Source organism: Arachis ipaensis, chromosome B9 (assembly GCF_059453495.1).
Source record: "Arachis ipaensis isolate K30076 ecotype BB chromosome B9, ASM5945349v1, whole genome shotgun sequence".
Classification (NCBI taxonomy): domain Eukaryota; kingdom Viridiplantae; phylum Streptophyta; class Magnoliopsida; order Fabales; family Fabaceae; genus Arachis; species Arachis ipaensis.
In genome coordinates, this window is record NC_142444.1 from 142,427,285 (window position 1) to 142,442,558 (window position 15,274).

Consider the following 15,274-nt stretch of genomic DNA (forward strand, 5'->3'; position numbering starts at 1 on the left):
GAGGAGAGAAAGGGAAGGGAAGAGTGTGTTGGGGGGCTGCGATGGGGATGGAGAGGGAGGGGAGGGGGCTATGTTGGGTAGGGGAGGGCTGCGATGGGGAGGGAAAGGGAAGGGAAGAGTGTGTTGGGGGCTGCGATGGGGATGGAGGAGGAGGGGAGGGGAGCTACGTTGGTAGGGGAGGGCTGCGATGGGGAGGGAGATGGAGGGGGAGTCTGCGTTGGGGAGGGAGAGCTTAGGGTTTGAGGGATGGTTTGCCATGTCACCAAAATACGGTGGCCATGTCAGCATTGTATTTGCCGGAGATTTGCTCCGGCGAGTTCGGGGACACGTTTGTCAAATTTTAAAATTTTTTAGAGACTATTTTGTCAATAACAAAAGTCAAGTACCAAAATGTCAGCGTTTAAATCTTTCGAGTACTGATTTGGTCATTACCTCTAAATTTTTTTAGCACTCTAATATTATCCTTTAAATCTTATGGTTAATAGTACAATCTTTTTCTTTTGTTTTTACCTATGAAGTACGGACATTTTTTTTATTTATCACGGATACATTTTGGACACGACACTCGTTTGACGTATCTTCTGTGTCCAATCGTGTTTCAATAAAAGATAAAAAAAAAAATTCTGGACACACCTAAATATCATGGTGTCAGCATGTCCAGCCTTATTTTTAATATATATTCTTGAAATGAATTTAGAAATAGTATATATTATTAATTATTAAAATAAAAAATATTTTAAATATTTTATATAATTAAAAATAAATAATAAAAATAATTAATTAATTTATATTTTAATATTAATAAAATACCAAAATACCAATATAATTTATTCAAAAAATATATTTTATATTTTATATATATGTTGTGTCCCCGTGTCCTATAAGAATTTCAAATTCAAATTCATGAGTCCGCGTGTCCCATATCATGTCGTATCCCATGTTCATGACAGTATCCGTGTATCATACATTAATTTTAATATCAGTTTCACTATAAACATGATTCATAATAGAACACAATAATATTGTTTGATATATATAGCCAATCTTACTTAATAGGATAAGGTTTTGTTATTATTATTATAATAACAAAATTATCCGTTTATAATATATATAAATATGATTAATTTAATAATTAATTTTTTTATATTTATATAATATTTTTTATATATATAGGTAAATTTATGTACATTTTTTTTATATAAAATTAATAATTAAAAATAATTAAATAATTTAATTAAATATTTTAATCATCTAATAATACTTATCGATTAACTTTACTTAAAATAATTAGACATAAATCTTTAGCATATATATACGTTCACTATTTCCCGGCTGAAATCTTTTGTAATCCATATAGTTTTAACTTCTATATATGTGCCAGAATATAAAGTTATAACGTGTGACAATTGTGACATGGTGTTTCCTTTATAACGCAAATATACGTGATACGTTGCGGATAAAATCTCTAAAGAGAAAATGGAATCTTTCGCATAATGTAATTGTCCTCCTCACAAATTAAAGAATTCAGACAGACAGCAACTAAAAATAAAGAACAAAATTATTGATGCGTGTAGTAGTAAAAAGTACCTAATAACCAAAATAAACTACAAAAGTAAGACATTAGTTCTTTTTATCTCAATTTTTTTGTGATAACCAAATTATCATTTTATTCTTTGTTAAGAGCCATATTCTAATAGGTTACAATTGTTTTTCTTAGCCTTTTTTACGTGTTTTATTGACCAAACGATATGCACGCTACTGTGGATGAAGATGGGACCATCACAGTCTAGTAGTCTTACACAGCAGCACAAAGAAAGGAATATCCTTTATTCGCCGTAATTATCTTCGACAAAAGAAAAAGTAAAAAAAAAAAAAAGAAAAAGAAAAAGAAAACTACCAGAATAGGTAAGCTAGCGATTAGATGATTCTGGACTCTGGAGCAAATTTTTTTTTTTTTTGAATTTTCAGATTTACTGATGCTTGCATAAGAATCAAATTCAAAAAAGGAAACCAAATTATGCCGCATGTGTTCATCTGCTAACAATACGTTCAAGTTTAATACCAAAGTATAATTCTTTATATTAATTTTTTTTACAAAGGATATTAAACTTAATTATTCATATGAAGCTTGATAGCAAAAGTCTTGATATTATCATAATATAAATAAACTATACCCTTAATATATTTGAAAGAGAGCGTTGTTATGTACTCATCTTTAATTTTATAATAGTAAAAATTTACATACAGTTATATATATATAATAATTTAATTAAATATATTAAAATATTTAATAATTTTTTATTAATAACTTTATGTAAAGATAATTATACATAAATTTTTATATTTTATAATTTTACCTGATGTAGTACTTATACGATGCAAAGATATATATTAATGAATATAAAATAGTTTTGTATGTTGCATTTAATTAGTTTATAATAAAGTATAGTAGTTATTTCTCTAATGAGCTATCCTAAATAATTTGATAACAACAATGAATAAATTAAAAAAAATTAGTTGCCAAATAGGCATGTGTTAATTAGCTCCAACAATAGCATTTGAAATATACCTCAAAATCTGAGACCCCACCTAACCCCAAAGTGGTTGCCTTTTTGTTTTTCTATTATTTCTTTCACTTTTACTTTTTCTCATTGTTATGGTTATTGTTATTCTCTCTATCTCGTGTGTCCAATAAAGCATGCTTCGCCGTCACACACAGATACACGTTGTTGTTCTCACCAACCAAAAACCCCTCTCTGCCTACTAATTCCAATTCATTCACCACCACCACCATGGGTGCGTAGGATAAGCCACTGCACACGATAGTATCATCATTCATCCACTACTACACTACGCACTACCATTCAACCGCCAACAATCCATGCTCAGAGGTGTGCTCTGCGCCACACGTCCCAAGCCTTGGATCCTCTCCGCCGCCATCCTTCATGCATCTCTCCACCACTCCTCCGCTCGTCTCCTCCATGCTCCGCCGCTTTTTCCCCAACTCCTCCGACGAACGGACGCCCGTAGACACCACTCCAGTGCCTGCAATCATGGCGGAGATTTCGGCGGCGGAGGTGCGGCTTCGATATGGCACGCAATCATGCCTTGTGGTGGCGGAGCCGGAAGTGGCAAGAAGCTCCGGCATCGCGGCGTGGTGGCGGTGCACCACCACGACCACGAGCTGAAGGGCGAGGGATCTTGGAACGTCGCGTGGGACGCGCGGCCTGCCAGGTGGCTCCACCGTCCCGATTCGGCGTGGCTCCTGTTCGGTGTCTGTGCTTGCCTTGCCCCACCGGTTTCCTCTGTCACCGATCTCGAGGCTACGCCGCCGGCGACTGCGACTGTGGTTAATCGCGACATAAATCCCGAGGGACAGGGAGTGAAGGTTGATGGACTCTCTTCTGATTACAGAGTCACTGGTTCGTTCATTCTTATTTCAATTTCCTCTTTCTGTTTCCTGATTTCATATCTGACCTTTTGTTTTTTCCATCAAGAGACAGTGATTAACTATATACGAGAGGCTGATATAGTTGTTATTTTTTGTGTGTTGCATGGTTGTTTTTAATTCTATAATATGAAAAGTGTTTGATTGCATGAGTAATGTGTAGATAAATGAACTATGCTTTTAATTTGGGAGTATGCAACTTTTAACAATGATGGTCACTTTATGTAAAATAAAACCCCACTTTTGTCTTTAATGAATGATTTATTTCCTTTTCTTTAATTTGTTTGTTTTAAGGAAATTTGTTATATGTTGCTTGTTTTGGGGTTGCTTTTCCTTTAGTTTGTGTTTGTGCTAGAGCTTTTTTGTTAAAACTTCAAAGAAATGCAAAGCAACCCTGTATAACCTTTGAATGATTTAAGACTCTTTTTTTTCTTTTGTTAAAAATCGTTAGGACTGGTTCTCTTGAACCACAACCCTTTGTCCTCTTTATACAAGCAACATGAAGAGCTATTCTATTTATTGTATTTATGGGGTTGTAAGTTAAAGAATGTTTGTTATATTTATTGAACTATTCATTTATCAATTATCTCAATGAATGGTATAGGCGTGCTTGCTGATGGTCGATGTCTTTTTAGAGCCATAGCTCATGGAGCTTGTTTGAGAAATGGGGAAGCAGCACCTGACGAGAGGCGCCAAAGGGAACTTGCCGACGAGCTGAGAGCTCAGGTAAGATCTTGCTGTTTGAAATGCAAATAAGATAGTTCTATTTGCTTTAGTACACTTATTTTTTAAAAATGATCTCTGTAACCATGGTAGACCGTTATGCCATTGTTTTATTTAGGTGGTAGAAGAGTTGATGAAGAGACGCGAGGAAACTGAATGGTAGGATTTGTCATATATGATATGATATAATATATATATATATATATACAAGAATTTGTTGGTTTATGTTTTCAATGACTTTATTATTTATTATTCCTGTGTTGCTTCCTTAGGTTTATAGAAGGGGACTTTGATACATATGTAAAGAGAATTCAGCAGCCTTATGTATGGGGCGGGGAACCTGAGTTGTTGATGGCTTCTCATGTTTTGAAGTGAGTATTAATTTTTATAGAATTTGATTTCTCTGTGTTGGTTCTACTTACTTGCTTGGTTAAATTTGCCTTGATGTCATGCCTAGACAGTAGTTATCTTTCATTAACAAGAATTTGTTGTTGTTAAAAAATGAAATTCAAAAACTACAACGAATCATCAAGATCCTTGTTTCTTACAATTTTTTAGTACCCAAGTCTCATAAGTCACAAACTTTTAGAATCAATCTCAGAACAAACCACAATTATTTTGAAATATGATACAAAAAAGGCAGATGTGTTTATCTGTAGATAGATATAAAATTTATTGTTCTAATGCTACTGCTAGGATTCAGTGAATATGCTTTCTGTTTATTTCTAACATTTGTGTCTAATAATACACTCTGCATAAATAATAGGACACCTATCTCAGTCTTCATGAGGGACACAAGCTCTCTTAGTTTGGTAAACATAGCTAAATATGGGGAAGAATACAGGAATGAGAAGGACGTGTGTATTAATGTGTTGTTTCATGGGTATGGCCACTATGACATATTGGAGACTTTATCAACCGAGAGTTGCCTGGAATCAAGTGCATAGAAGTTGATGGTATTAGGAATACACGATGTTGCAATTAAGACTTGTCTAGCCATTTTTCATTTTCAAAGAATTTCTAACGAATTGAGTAGCTTATTGAGATTGTATTTACAAGAGACTTGGATCCAAGCAACAGGCTTGTGCAATTTTTGTAACTTCTTTAGATGTTTGAAATTCGACACAATAATTTTTATATAACGGAAAAAAAAAACGAAAAATAAATTGAAAAATGTTCAAGACTATCAGAATTTATTGTTTAATAATTCTTTTAGTTTAGTAATTTAACAATATATTTTTAACTTATACTTTTAAACATTGATGGTTAATTGATGAATAAAAACAAAAATTGTGATGATTCTCTAATATTTTTCAAATAATTTTTGTTACCAATAATTGTCTTGATTCACTTATTATAAATTGTCTGTAATTTGAGTTATTATTTTAAAATGAATTACGACATGTTTAAGAGGGAAAAAAAATAAGTGTTGTGTAATTATTTAAATTTTCAAAAATTTTCTGTTAGCAGAAATATTATGTACATTAAAAATTAAACATCAAATTAGTTATCATGTATTTATACAGAAATATATTGTTAATTAACTCACTTTTAATATATATTTATTGTATTTTAATATATATTTTATAGATGTAGTAAATTTAGTATTGATTTTTTATGTATATGTAATATAGTTGTTCTTTTAATTGTGTGGACAATGTTAAAGGTTCTTTCAAACTTGTCAATTTTAAAATTAAATGAAAGTTTAGAATCATTGAACAAATACAAAAGATGCTATATTTTTATATGCTTTTATTTTTAAATTAATTTCATTAATCTATCAAAATTTATAATATAGTGTTTCAACTTTAGAAAACATTGTTTGTTAACGTTAGAAAGATTTTATAAATATTTTCTTAGTTATTTCAAAAACTAATTGTTTTTTTATATGATCAAGATCAATCACGTTCTTAAAAAGGATGAAATGTCATTTTTATCCCAAAATATATATATATAGTGTGTGGATCAAATGATCTAAAAAGTGAGAGTTCTTAGGTATAGAAGTTGTTTTGTGCAGAAAGTGTATGGAGGCTTTTCTCAGCCAATCAGATTTTACTATAAATCTAAGGGTTTAGTTATTATAAATCTAACAAATTTAAGTTGTCGATTGTTCAGTTTATTTGTCAACTTAAACAAAGATTGAGAATTTGAGTATTGCCTCATTTTCCTTAAAGAAACTTAAATTCGAGAGATACTGAAAAAAAAAAGCTAACAGCATCTTTTTTTTTTTATTGATGAATTGGACAACTTCTAATCCTAAGCATTATCCACTCACGCATACTTTTTTTACTGATTAACAAAATCTTTTGCAAAGCTTATTGATTAGATTTGTTGGACATAATATATGTTCTTTTTTTTTTTGGACGTGGCCTTGGGCCAGCCAAACAACCCAGCCCAAGGCACCTGAAGCTAAGATACCCATAACCCACCCAGACCCACGCCCGACCCGGATACAATTTGACCCTCAACACCTCAACCTGGACTTCTCCATCCTTCACTGCGAGCTATCCAGCGTTGTGTTCTCCTCCTCCAGCGATTGTGCATGTTCGTGATTCCGAGCTCCTCCTCTCCCATTGCCTCTGTCGTCCCTAATCCTGAAGGTTTCGTGCTGAAGTAGGCCGTTGCTGCGCCTCACGACGGGTTTCTCCTCCTGATCTGCGTCCCCTTGCCTCCTTCCAAACCCCGTTTCGCGCGCTGCTCCTCTATCCATAGCCTTCAATCGGATCTGCCTTGCAACCTCCATCGGATCCTTGGGTTGAAGATCGCTACCCACTCTCCGGCATACCTCCTTCTGAATCTCTGCCCGATCGACTGCGCCTCCTCCTCTGTCCTTATCTGCTCTATCTGAGACTATCTTGTGGCTGTCGTTGGTAGGTAGGTGCAATATTTTGAGGCGATGGTGCTCCTTGATTATCTAGACTGTTGGTGAGCTAATTTGTTGCCATCCCTTGGAGTCCAGGTAACTCCCACATTTGGAGCCTCTTCCAGCAGTTGGAGAATATCTCGAATAGCATCTGCTTCCGCTATAGGCGATCTAGCCTTGATTGCCTGAACCAGAGGTAAGCTGTCAGTTTTAATTATGCAATTGGGTATCTGAAGATTCTTAATAAGTATGAGTGCTTCTTTGTATGCTTGAGCTTCCGCAATTCATGGTGATATTGTCTTGAATGTTGCTGTTGTCCTAGTTATGACTTTTCCTTGCCAGTCCCTTACTACTGCTGCTAGAGCTGTTGTACTGGTATCCTTGTGGAAAGCTGCATCTGTGTTCACTTTCAACCTATTCTTTGGCGGCGGTCTCCAGGTAATTCTTTTTCTCACACCGCCCCTGCCTGTATCTAGACTGTTTGCTATACTGGATTCCTGTGTTGCCTTATGAAATTCTGCTGTTAGATATTCTGATTGAATTATTACCTTTTGTGAGCTGATTTCTGTTTGCTGGAATATATGCTGGTTCCTTGCTTTCCATATGCACCAACAAACACATCCTAGCTTGCATAAAGTTTTCTCTTGTTCACTCCCTAATTCAGTCTTTATTCTTTTGATTTTATCCATTATCCATTCTCCAAAAGATCTTACATTATAGGCCGTAGGAACAATTTGAATATTGGATCCGAACCACACTGCTCTAGTCCACGGACACAATAATAGCGCATGTTCAATTGTTTCATCCTCTTCCTGACATATGCTGCATGTGAGCGTCGTTGTAATTCTCCGCTGGTGCAGATTCGTGTTTACTGGCAAAATTCTATGCACTGCTTTCCATAGAAACATTCTAACCTTTTGAGGCACCGGTAATCTCCAAATAGCTTCCCAAATCTCCCTCCAATCTTGACTAGTCGAAGCCTTGCAGATTCTTCCCTCTTCCTTCGAATCCTTCTCCTCCTTAGCGACATGATAACCGGTTCTCACAGTGTACTGTCCATCCTTTCTGTGCTGTCAAACAAAGTGATCCTTCTTGTTGATCAGGCTAATAGGAGTCTTAGTTATTAGTTCAGCTACGCTTTCATGAAATATTTCTTTAATCTTGTTCCTATCCCAACCCTCCCCTTCTCTAATCAGTTCACTCACTTTTCTAATACCTCCTGCTCCACCTCTTCCCAATTTTTCTATCCCTACCGTCCAATTTTCTTTCCAAATATCTACATCTGCTCCATTCCCTATATTCCAACTTTCTTTCCTTCTAAGGAAATTTCTTCCCTCTAGCAAACTCTTCCATATCCATCAAGCGTTCCTACCTACTCCCGCCTCCCATAGGCTACAATTCGGGTAATAAATAGTCTTTAGAGTCCGAACCCATATAGCATTCTCCTCTTTTAACAACCTCCAAGCTTGTTTAGCTAGGTGTGCTATGTTCTGGCATTCTAAATCCTTGAATCCCAAACCTCCATTTATTTTGCTTTTTGTCATTTTTACCCAACTCTTCCAGTAAATGCTTCTTTTCTTACCATTGCTTCTCCACCAGAATCTGGCTATTCCTGCTTCAATTCTCTTACAAAAGGATTTGGGGAATTTAATGATATTCATATCATAGACAGGAATCACCTGTATTACTGCTTTTATCAAAACCTCCTTTCCGTCTTGATTTAATAGCTTCTCTTTCCATCCTTGCATCTTATCCAACATCTTCTCATGTATCCACTCCAATGCCTTATTCTTGGATCTTCTCCATCTTGCTGGTAGCCCTAGATATCTTTCCGGATCATCCCATGATGCCATTCTAGTGATCTCCTCAATGTTCACCCTCCTTTGTATTGATACATGCCTTCTAAATATCAGTCCGGACTTGTCTGTGTTAATTCTCTGTCCTGATGCCTCTGTGTATTTATTTATAGTTTGGATAAGTTGATAAATCTCCTCTTCTTGTACCCCTGCAAAAATAATACAATCATCAGCAAAAAGTAGGTGAGTAATGACCGGTGCTGTTGGAGCAAGCCTAATTCCAGATATAAGATTTTCCTTCCTCGCCTTATCCATGAGAATAGTAAAACTCTCAGTAGCCAAAATAAATAAATAGGGCGATAGGAGATCTCCCTGTTTGAGACCTCTCTGTGGAATGATCTTGGTTGATAGCTTGCCATTTATTTTGAATCTATAACTCGCACTCTTCACACAACTCATCATCAATCTGACCCAATCTTTGCTAAAACCAAACTCTTCCATTACCCTTTGTAGAAAATTCCATTCCAGCCTGTCATATGCCTTGTTCATATCCAATTTGATGGCTATGTCATTGCTTTCATGATTTCCTTTTTTGTTTAACTTATGAAAAGCTTCTTGCACAATTACTATATTGTCCTGTATAAGTCTTCCTTTTACAAAGGCACTTTGGACTGGAGATATAATAGCATCTAAAACTCTCCTTAACCTCCCCACCAAGACCCTCGTCACTATCTTGTACACGAAGTTGCAACAGCTTATGGGTCTAAGTTGATTCATGCTTTCCGGTTGACTCGTTTTAGAAATCAACACAACATTTGTTTCTCCCAAGTCCTCCGGTACGCTGCCTTCCTTAAAAATCTGTTTGACTACTCCACACACTTCTTTACTCAAAATATCCCAGTGTTGTTGAAAAAATAATCCATTTAGTCCATCTGGGCCTGGAGCTTTTAAGCCTCCCATGCTAAACACCGCTTCCTTTATCTCCTCATCAGTGATGTTCGCCATTAACTCCTCATTCATCTCTCTTGTGACTCTCTTAGGAATTTCTGTTACACACTCCTCCAAGTTCCTATTTCCTTCCGATGTAAACAGCTTAGTGAAATGTCTTTCTACCAATCTCATGATATTTGCTTCCCCTAGAATCCACTGTCCTGTCTCATCTCTCAATTTGTCAATTCTATTCCTAATTCTTCTCTGAATAATTGTCGCATGAAAGAAGGCTGTATTTTTATCGCCCCACTTTAACCATTTCAGCCTTGATCTTTGCCCCCAATATTTCTCTTCTTGTTTCCATAGCTCTGATATTTGCTTCTTTAATTCTCTCTCCCTTCTTTGCTCCTCTTCTGTCATACCTGCCTCTTGAATTTGATGTAGTTCTGTTTTCTTCCTTTCTATCTCTTTATCTGCTCTTTTGAACTTCCTACTGCTCCATTCCATTAACTCCCTAATGCATCTGTTCCTCTTTTTTGTGAATTGATTCCAACAGTTTCTACTACCATCTTCCCATTTTCAGCTCCTTTTGATGACCTCTTTACACTCCTCATGTTCTGCCCAATAGACCTCGAACCTGAAATCCTTTTTTATCCGAACTCGCCACTATGTATCCAAAATTAAAGCACAATGATCCGAAGTAACGGCCGAAGAGGCTCTTAAATTGACATTCTGATATATTTGCAACCACTTCCAATTCACTAACACTCTATCTAGTCTTTCCCTAGTGATAACATTACTTCTTGGATTACTAAACCATGTGTACTTACTGCCTTTAAGATCAATATCTATTAAACCATTATCATCTACAAACCTTCTAAACATTTCTAAATAAATTCTAGATTGTGGATGAATGCCTACCTTCTCATCTTGATTTAAAATATCATTGAAATCACCCAAATAAGCTTGAGGTACTTCCTTACTCATGTTGCTTACCGTAAGCTCCTGCCATAGTCTCCTTCGCTTTTGAAAAACTGGATTCCCATACACGAAAATACCCTGCCAATTCAAATCATTGTTAATGTTAATATTTGCTTTAATGTAATTATCACACCACTCGTAAACATTAATATTAGTATTAGATTTCCATAACAAACTTAGACCGCCGGACAAGCCCCGGGATTCCACGCAAAACATGTAGTCAAACTTAAGCTTTCTTCTAACCCTATCCATTTTTTCCTTTCTAGCCCTAGTTTCCATTAAAAACACTATTAACGGCCTTACTTTTTTACATATCTCATATAACTCAGAAATTGTCGGGGCAACCGCTATTCCCCGACAATTCCAACTTATAATACTCATGGCTGAGGTTGGGGCATGTTAAGGCCCGCCTCCTCAGCCATATGTGTTCCCCTACTCTGCCTAGACACATGCATAGCTAACTCAAACTCCCCTGTGTCCACAGTTGTATTGCCATTCTTCATTTTCTTGTGCTCCTTGTCCTCTTGTTCCTCCTTTCTGTCCTTGTATGTGAGCCTTGGCACCTGCCAGTTCTCTTTTTTCCTTTTCAGACTCAACTTCAATTCCAATTTCTTGGCTAACGGTGCTTCCTACTCAACTTGTTCTTCAGCTGCTTTGTCTTCATCTTCATCACTTGCTAATTCCACAAAGTAGACATTTTCACCCTGATTAACATGTTGACTAACCAAATTCAACTCTCTGTTCTTTGTCTCCTTAGATGGCTTGCTCAGTTCATCATCAGGCATTCCTCTTCTCCCCACTTCCTGGTGATTCATACTCTCCATTCTACCTTTACTAACTTGTTCATCCTTCTTTCTTCCTAACATGAGCCTTTTTAATTCCTGGCCTATGATTTCTTTTTCTCTTTTATCCTCCTGCCCCAACTTCCAGTCTTCAATTTTGTAGCTGTTCACCTCTATTTCTTCTCTTGGGTTTTTATTCAGCCCACTCCCTTCAATATTCTCTGCTTGCAAAGGATTTAAGTCTAAGATGGGCCCAAAATCTTTTCTTAGTCCATTTTCACTTGACTTCTGGGCCTCTTTCCCCTTTTGTCCCTTCTGGGCCTTTGTGTTGATGGCCCATTCATTCTTTCTTTCTCTTATATCCATAATAAGATTTTTAAATTTAAACACTGCTCCTAGGTCAAACAGCATATCCCTATCATCCTGAAATTCGGGGATTTTTGATACTCCCTCTACCTGCTCTCCTGCTTCTGCCATTTCTTCCTCTCTCCTTGTTTGGTTTTTTCATACGCTTTCTTCCCTGATTTTCTACTACGGTGCCTGCTCAGCCCTTATCCTACTCTCCTCAGAGCTTTGTTCATCACCACTCTCCCGTCTAGGGCCCATTTGCTCACGCGCCTGTTCCTCCTCTGCCTCCTTCCCTCCCTGTTGTTTTGAAGTTCCTCCTCTCATGGTTGGATTTGGTCTAAATTGGGTTATTCCCAATCCTGGTAAGTACTTCTTCTTGGATGGGTCCCAGCAAGCCATTGCTGTTGGGTTTTTGCACGATTTTTTCTCGTGTCCTAATATACCACAATTGAAACAGTAGCTGTCTGGTAGCCTTTCATACTTGAAGAAGACCCACAATGGTGGCATTTCCTCTCTGTCGAGCCAGAATCCTGTTGGCAGAGCCTTGGTTATGTTGATGCTAACCCTTATCCTCAGATACGATCTCCTAAGAACGCCATCGACTTTTGGATCTTCTGCCTCAGCCAAAACCCCCAGCATCTCTCCGATAACAATGCCTGTCTCCTTTTTCATGAGGTCATGTGGGATACCATGCACTTGGATCCAAAATTCCATGAAGTCATGATCCACTTCAAACACCGATTCTCCCTCCCTCCATAATCTGAGGTTGACCATGTTTCCTTTGACATTTCAAGGGCCGTTCTGTATAATCTGCAGCCCTCTCTTCCTGTCCTTAAAGCTGAATAACAATTTTTTTGATCTAATATTAGTAACTGCCACTTCTTGTTGGTTTCTCCACATTCCCAGTAGCGCATTCTTGTATGTTTTGAAATTTATCTCTTTCTCACTTATTACCTTCCCTACTACATTTAAGCAATCTCTCTTGTACCCTAACTCTCCAGGTTTGTTGAATTTGATGACTTTTCCTTCAATGCTGTTCATATTGTGAATTTCTTAGTAAAATGGTTGTCTATTTCAGGTTTCTCAGCATTGTAGAAGGCTCAGATTTCTCGTGCAAGTTTCTCATGATTGGATCATGTGTAAATAATTAATTATGGTGGACCAAGTTGCATGATGTAGTTTTGGAGACAACACTAACCTGTTAACCAATGGCCCATACACAACTAGATCTAGTAAATTTTACATGTGGGTACTTCACTACTTCTCACATGCATGGTGAATTTAATGAATTTGGATCTTCTAAATTTTGAAGTTTTATTTTAGAAAGTAAAATGTGATCTCTCACTCTTAAATGGTTTCTCTCTCATACTTTTTCTTGGTCCTATTTATAAAATAAATAGTAAAAGATCACATTTTTTTTCTAAAATAAAATTCAAAATTTAGAGGATCCAAATCCAAACTTAATAGATTCAGTAAGCAAGCAGTGTGTGATAAACTCAAAATTTAAAAAGTTAAAAACATGTTCTTATCTCCAAACTTTCCCCTACATTTACTAGGATTGTTTATGGTCTGATTTTATTCTGTTTAGGTAGAATACTCATCCAAATAAAATAAATCAATTTATGTGTTTCACTTTCATTATTTAAACGATTTTTCCATCTCTAGGTATTATTTAAGGATAAGTACTTTTTTGGTCTCAAAGGTTTGAGGTCAAAATCAAAATTGTCCCCAACCTTTTTTTGTTATTAAAATCATCCTCAACGTTACAAAACATTATAAAATCGTCCTTTTCTACTTCATTTTTATTTTTTTTTACCAAATTACCCTTATTAAATAATAAAAATAATTAAAAAATTATAAAAAAATTATAAAATAAAATAAAATAAAGAAAGAAAACAAATGGAAGGGGAAGGGGGAATCACGCAGAGGGTGGGGGAGCAGGGAAAAAGAAGGGAGAAGGGGAAGGGGGGAGGTCATGCCGTCGTTTGGGCTGCCTCGGAGGTGCACCCGCCGCCGCCCTTGCGTCCAATCCGCAGCCACCGGCCGTCGCAAGCTTGCATGGAGGCACCGCCGCTGCCGTCCAGCTCCCGACCCTCCGTTGTTCGCTGTTCGAGTTCTCCCTGCCTCTTCCCGAAGCCGCCACTTGCCCCTGCAAGCCCTAGCCGCTTTGTCCTCTGTCTCGATTCCAAGGGAAGACCGCTACCAGGAGTGGTAGTGGATTAGTCACGCACTTCTCCCTTTCGCGCCGTGAAATCACCGACGGCGGCTCTGCTCCTCACATCGTCATCAGTGGCGGTTGTCCGCGGGTTCGGCACCTCCCAAGGAAGAAACTGAGCCATGTCCCGTCGCCATCGAGCCTTGTTGTTGCTTTTGCTTGTCTGCTTTTGCTTTTTGCCTTTTGCTTCTACTTCTACTTCTATTTTTGCTTTAGTTGTTGCTTCACCATTGTTGATTCACCCTTCATAATTGTTGTTGTTAATTTATTATTGGTGATACTGCTTCTGATTATAGTAAATTAGTAATTTCTTCTGATTATAGTAATTGCATGATGATGATTTGGCTATGGTAGCAATGGTGATGGTGGTGAGAAAAGGGAGAATGAGGAGGTGCGAAGGGGAAGAGGTGATGGCTATGTTGCTGTTAATTTAATTTCTTGCTTCTACCTTTTGCTATGTTCTGTCTGCCTGGTAAAATGAAGAAGAGTGAGAAGTTGGAAGGCAATTGGAAAAGAGTAAGAAGAGGAAGGGGAGGAGGGATGGGGGGTTACGTCGAGAGGGTGAGGGATTGAGGGAGTGGGGTAAAGGGTGGGGGTTACGGTGAGGGGGTGAAGGGTGGGGAGTTACGGGAGTAGGAGGGGGTGGAGGGTTAGTTTTGTTTTAATTTTTTAATTATTTTTATTATTTAATAAGGATAATTTGGTAAAAAAAATAAAATTGAAGTAGAAAAGGACGATTTTATAACGTTAAGGATGATTTTAATAACAAAAAAAAGTCAGGAACGATTTTAATTTTGACTTCAAATCTTAGGGACGAAAAAAGTACTTATCCCTATTATTTATGTGTCTACAACTCTGGAAGAAAGGGACACCGTTGCAATTACAAACACCAGACATACTTTAGCCTATTGCTTGCTTTGATTTGGATGTTTTTTCTCTGTACACAGAAACATGATGATTAATTCTTAGCGAAACATACTCTGTTAAATTACTCGCATAATACAGTTACGTGCATACGGTTGTCACTCTTAATATAATTACTCAAAATTATATGCGAGTAATTCTTAGGACAAAAATTTGATGTTTATTGAAGATTTCTCAATCTATAAGTATCAAAACCTTCTTCGCAAATTTGATAAACCAAGCAGTGCACATATAAGTAGAATTCCCAAAAGCTTTATGATAATT

The 15,274-nt window shown here is 36.9% G+C and overlaps 3 protein-coding genes across 3 annotated transcripts; 1 reads left to right on the forward strand and 2 right to left on the reverse strand.

Moving 5' to 3' along the window:
* The first annotated feature begins 2,607 nt into the window (after window positions 1-2,607).
* LOC107619558 (uncharacterized) lies at window positions 2,608-5,355 on the forward strand. The gene is made up of 5 exons (XM_016321847.3): window positions 2,608-3,422; window positions 4,053-4,174; window positions 4,290-4,330; window positions 4,444-4,542; window positions 4,938-5,355. Exons 1-5 carry the CDS (start codon window positions 2,882-2,884, stop codon window positions 5,116-5,118), a joined length of 984 nt encoding a protein of 327 aa, XP_016177333.1. The 5' UTR covers window positions 2,608-2,881; the 3' UTR covers window positions 5,119-5,355.
* Window positions 5,356-6,665: 1,310 nt separating this feature from the next.
* Window positions 6,666-10,267, reverse strand: LOC148546614 (uncharacterized). The gene is made up of 4 exons (XM_088499267.1): window positions 8,585-10,267; window positions 7,385-8,104; window positions 7,092-7,219; window positions 6,666-7,032 (listed from the first exon to the last, which is right to left on the reverse strand). Exons 1-4 carry the CDS (start codon window positions 10,265-10,267, stop codon window positions 6,666-6,668), a joined length of 2,898 nt encoding a protein of 965 aa, XP_088355393.1.
* Window positions 10,268-10,426: 159 nt separating this feature from the next.
* On the reverse strand, window positions 10,427-10,993 carry LOC148546615 (uncharacterized). The gene has a single exon (XM_088499268.1). It carries the CDS (start codon window positions 10,991-10,993, stop codon window positions 10,427-10,429), a length of 567 nt encoding a protein of 188 aa, XP_088355394.1.
* Between the last annotated feature and the right edge of the window lie 4,281 nt (window positions 10,994-15,274).

What these genes read in the sequence shown, in the direction of transcription:
- LOC148546615 (XM_088499268.1), bottom strand. Translation starts at nt 10,993, where the DNA reads ATGGATAGGGTTAGAAGAAAGCTTAAGTTTGACTACATGTTTTGCGTG.
- LOC107619558 (XM_016321847.3), top strand. Translation starts at nt 2,882, where the DNA reads ATGCTCAGAGGTGTGCTCTGCGCCACACGTCCCAAGCCTTGGATCCTC. An exon ending in AGACGCGAGGAAACTGAATG is followed by an intron (nt 4,331 to 4,443) that starts GTAGGATTTGTC and finishes TTGCTTCCTTAG; the next exon opens with GTTTATAGAAGGGGACTTTG. An exon ending in ATGGCTTCTCATGTTTTGAA is followed by an intron (nt 4,543 to 4,937) that starts GTGAGTATTAAT and finishes CATAAATAATAG; the next exon opens with GACACCTATCTCAGTCTTCA.
- LOC148546614 (XM_088499267.1), bottom strand. Translation starts at nt 10,267, where the DNA reads ATGGAATGGAGCAGTAGGAAGTTCAAAAGAGCAGATAAAGAGATAGAA. An exon ending in CAACAGCTCTAGCAGCAGTA is followed by an intron (nt 7,220 to 7,384) that starts GTAAGGGACTGG and finishes CCTCTGGTTCAG; the next exon opens with GCAATCAAGGCTAGATCGCC. An exon ending in AACAAATTAGCTCACCAACA is followed by an intron (nt 7,033 to 7,091) that starts GTCTAGATAATC and finishes TACCAACGACAG; the next exon opens with CCACAAGATAGTCTCAGATA.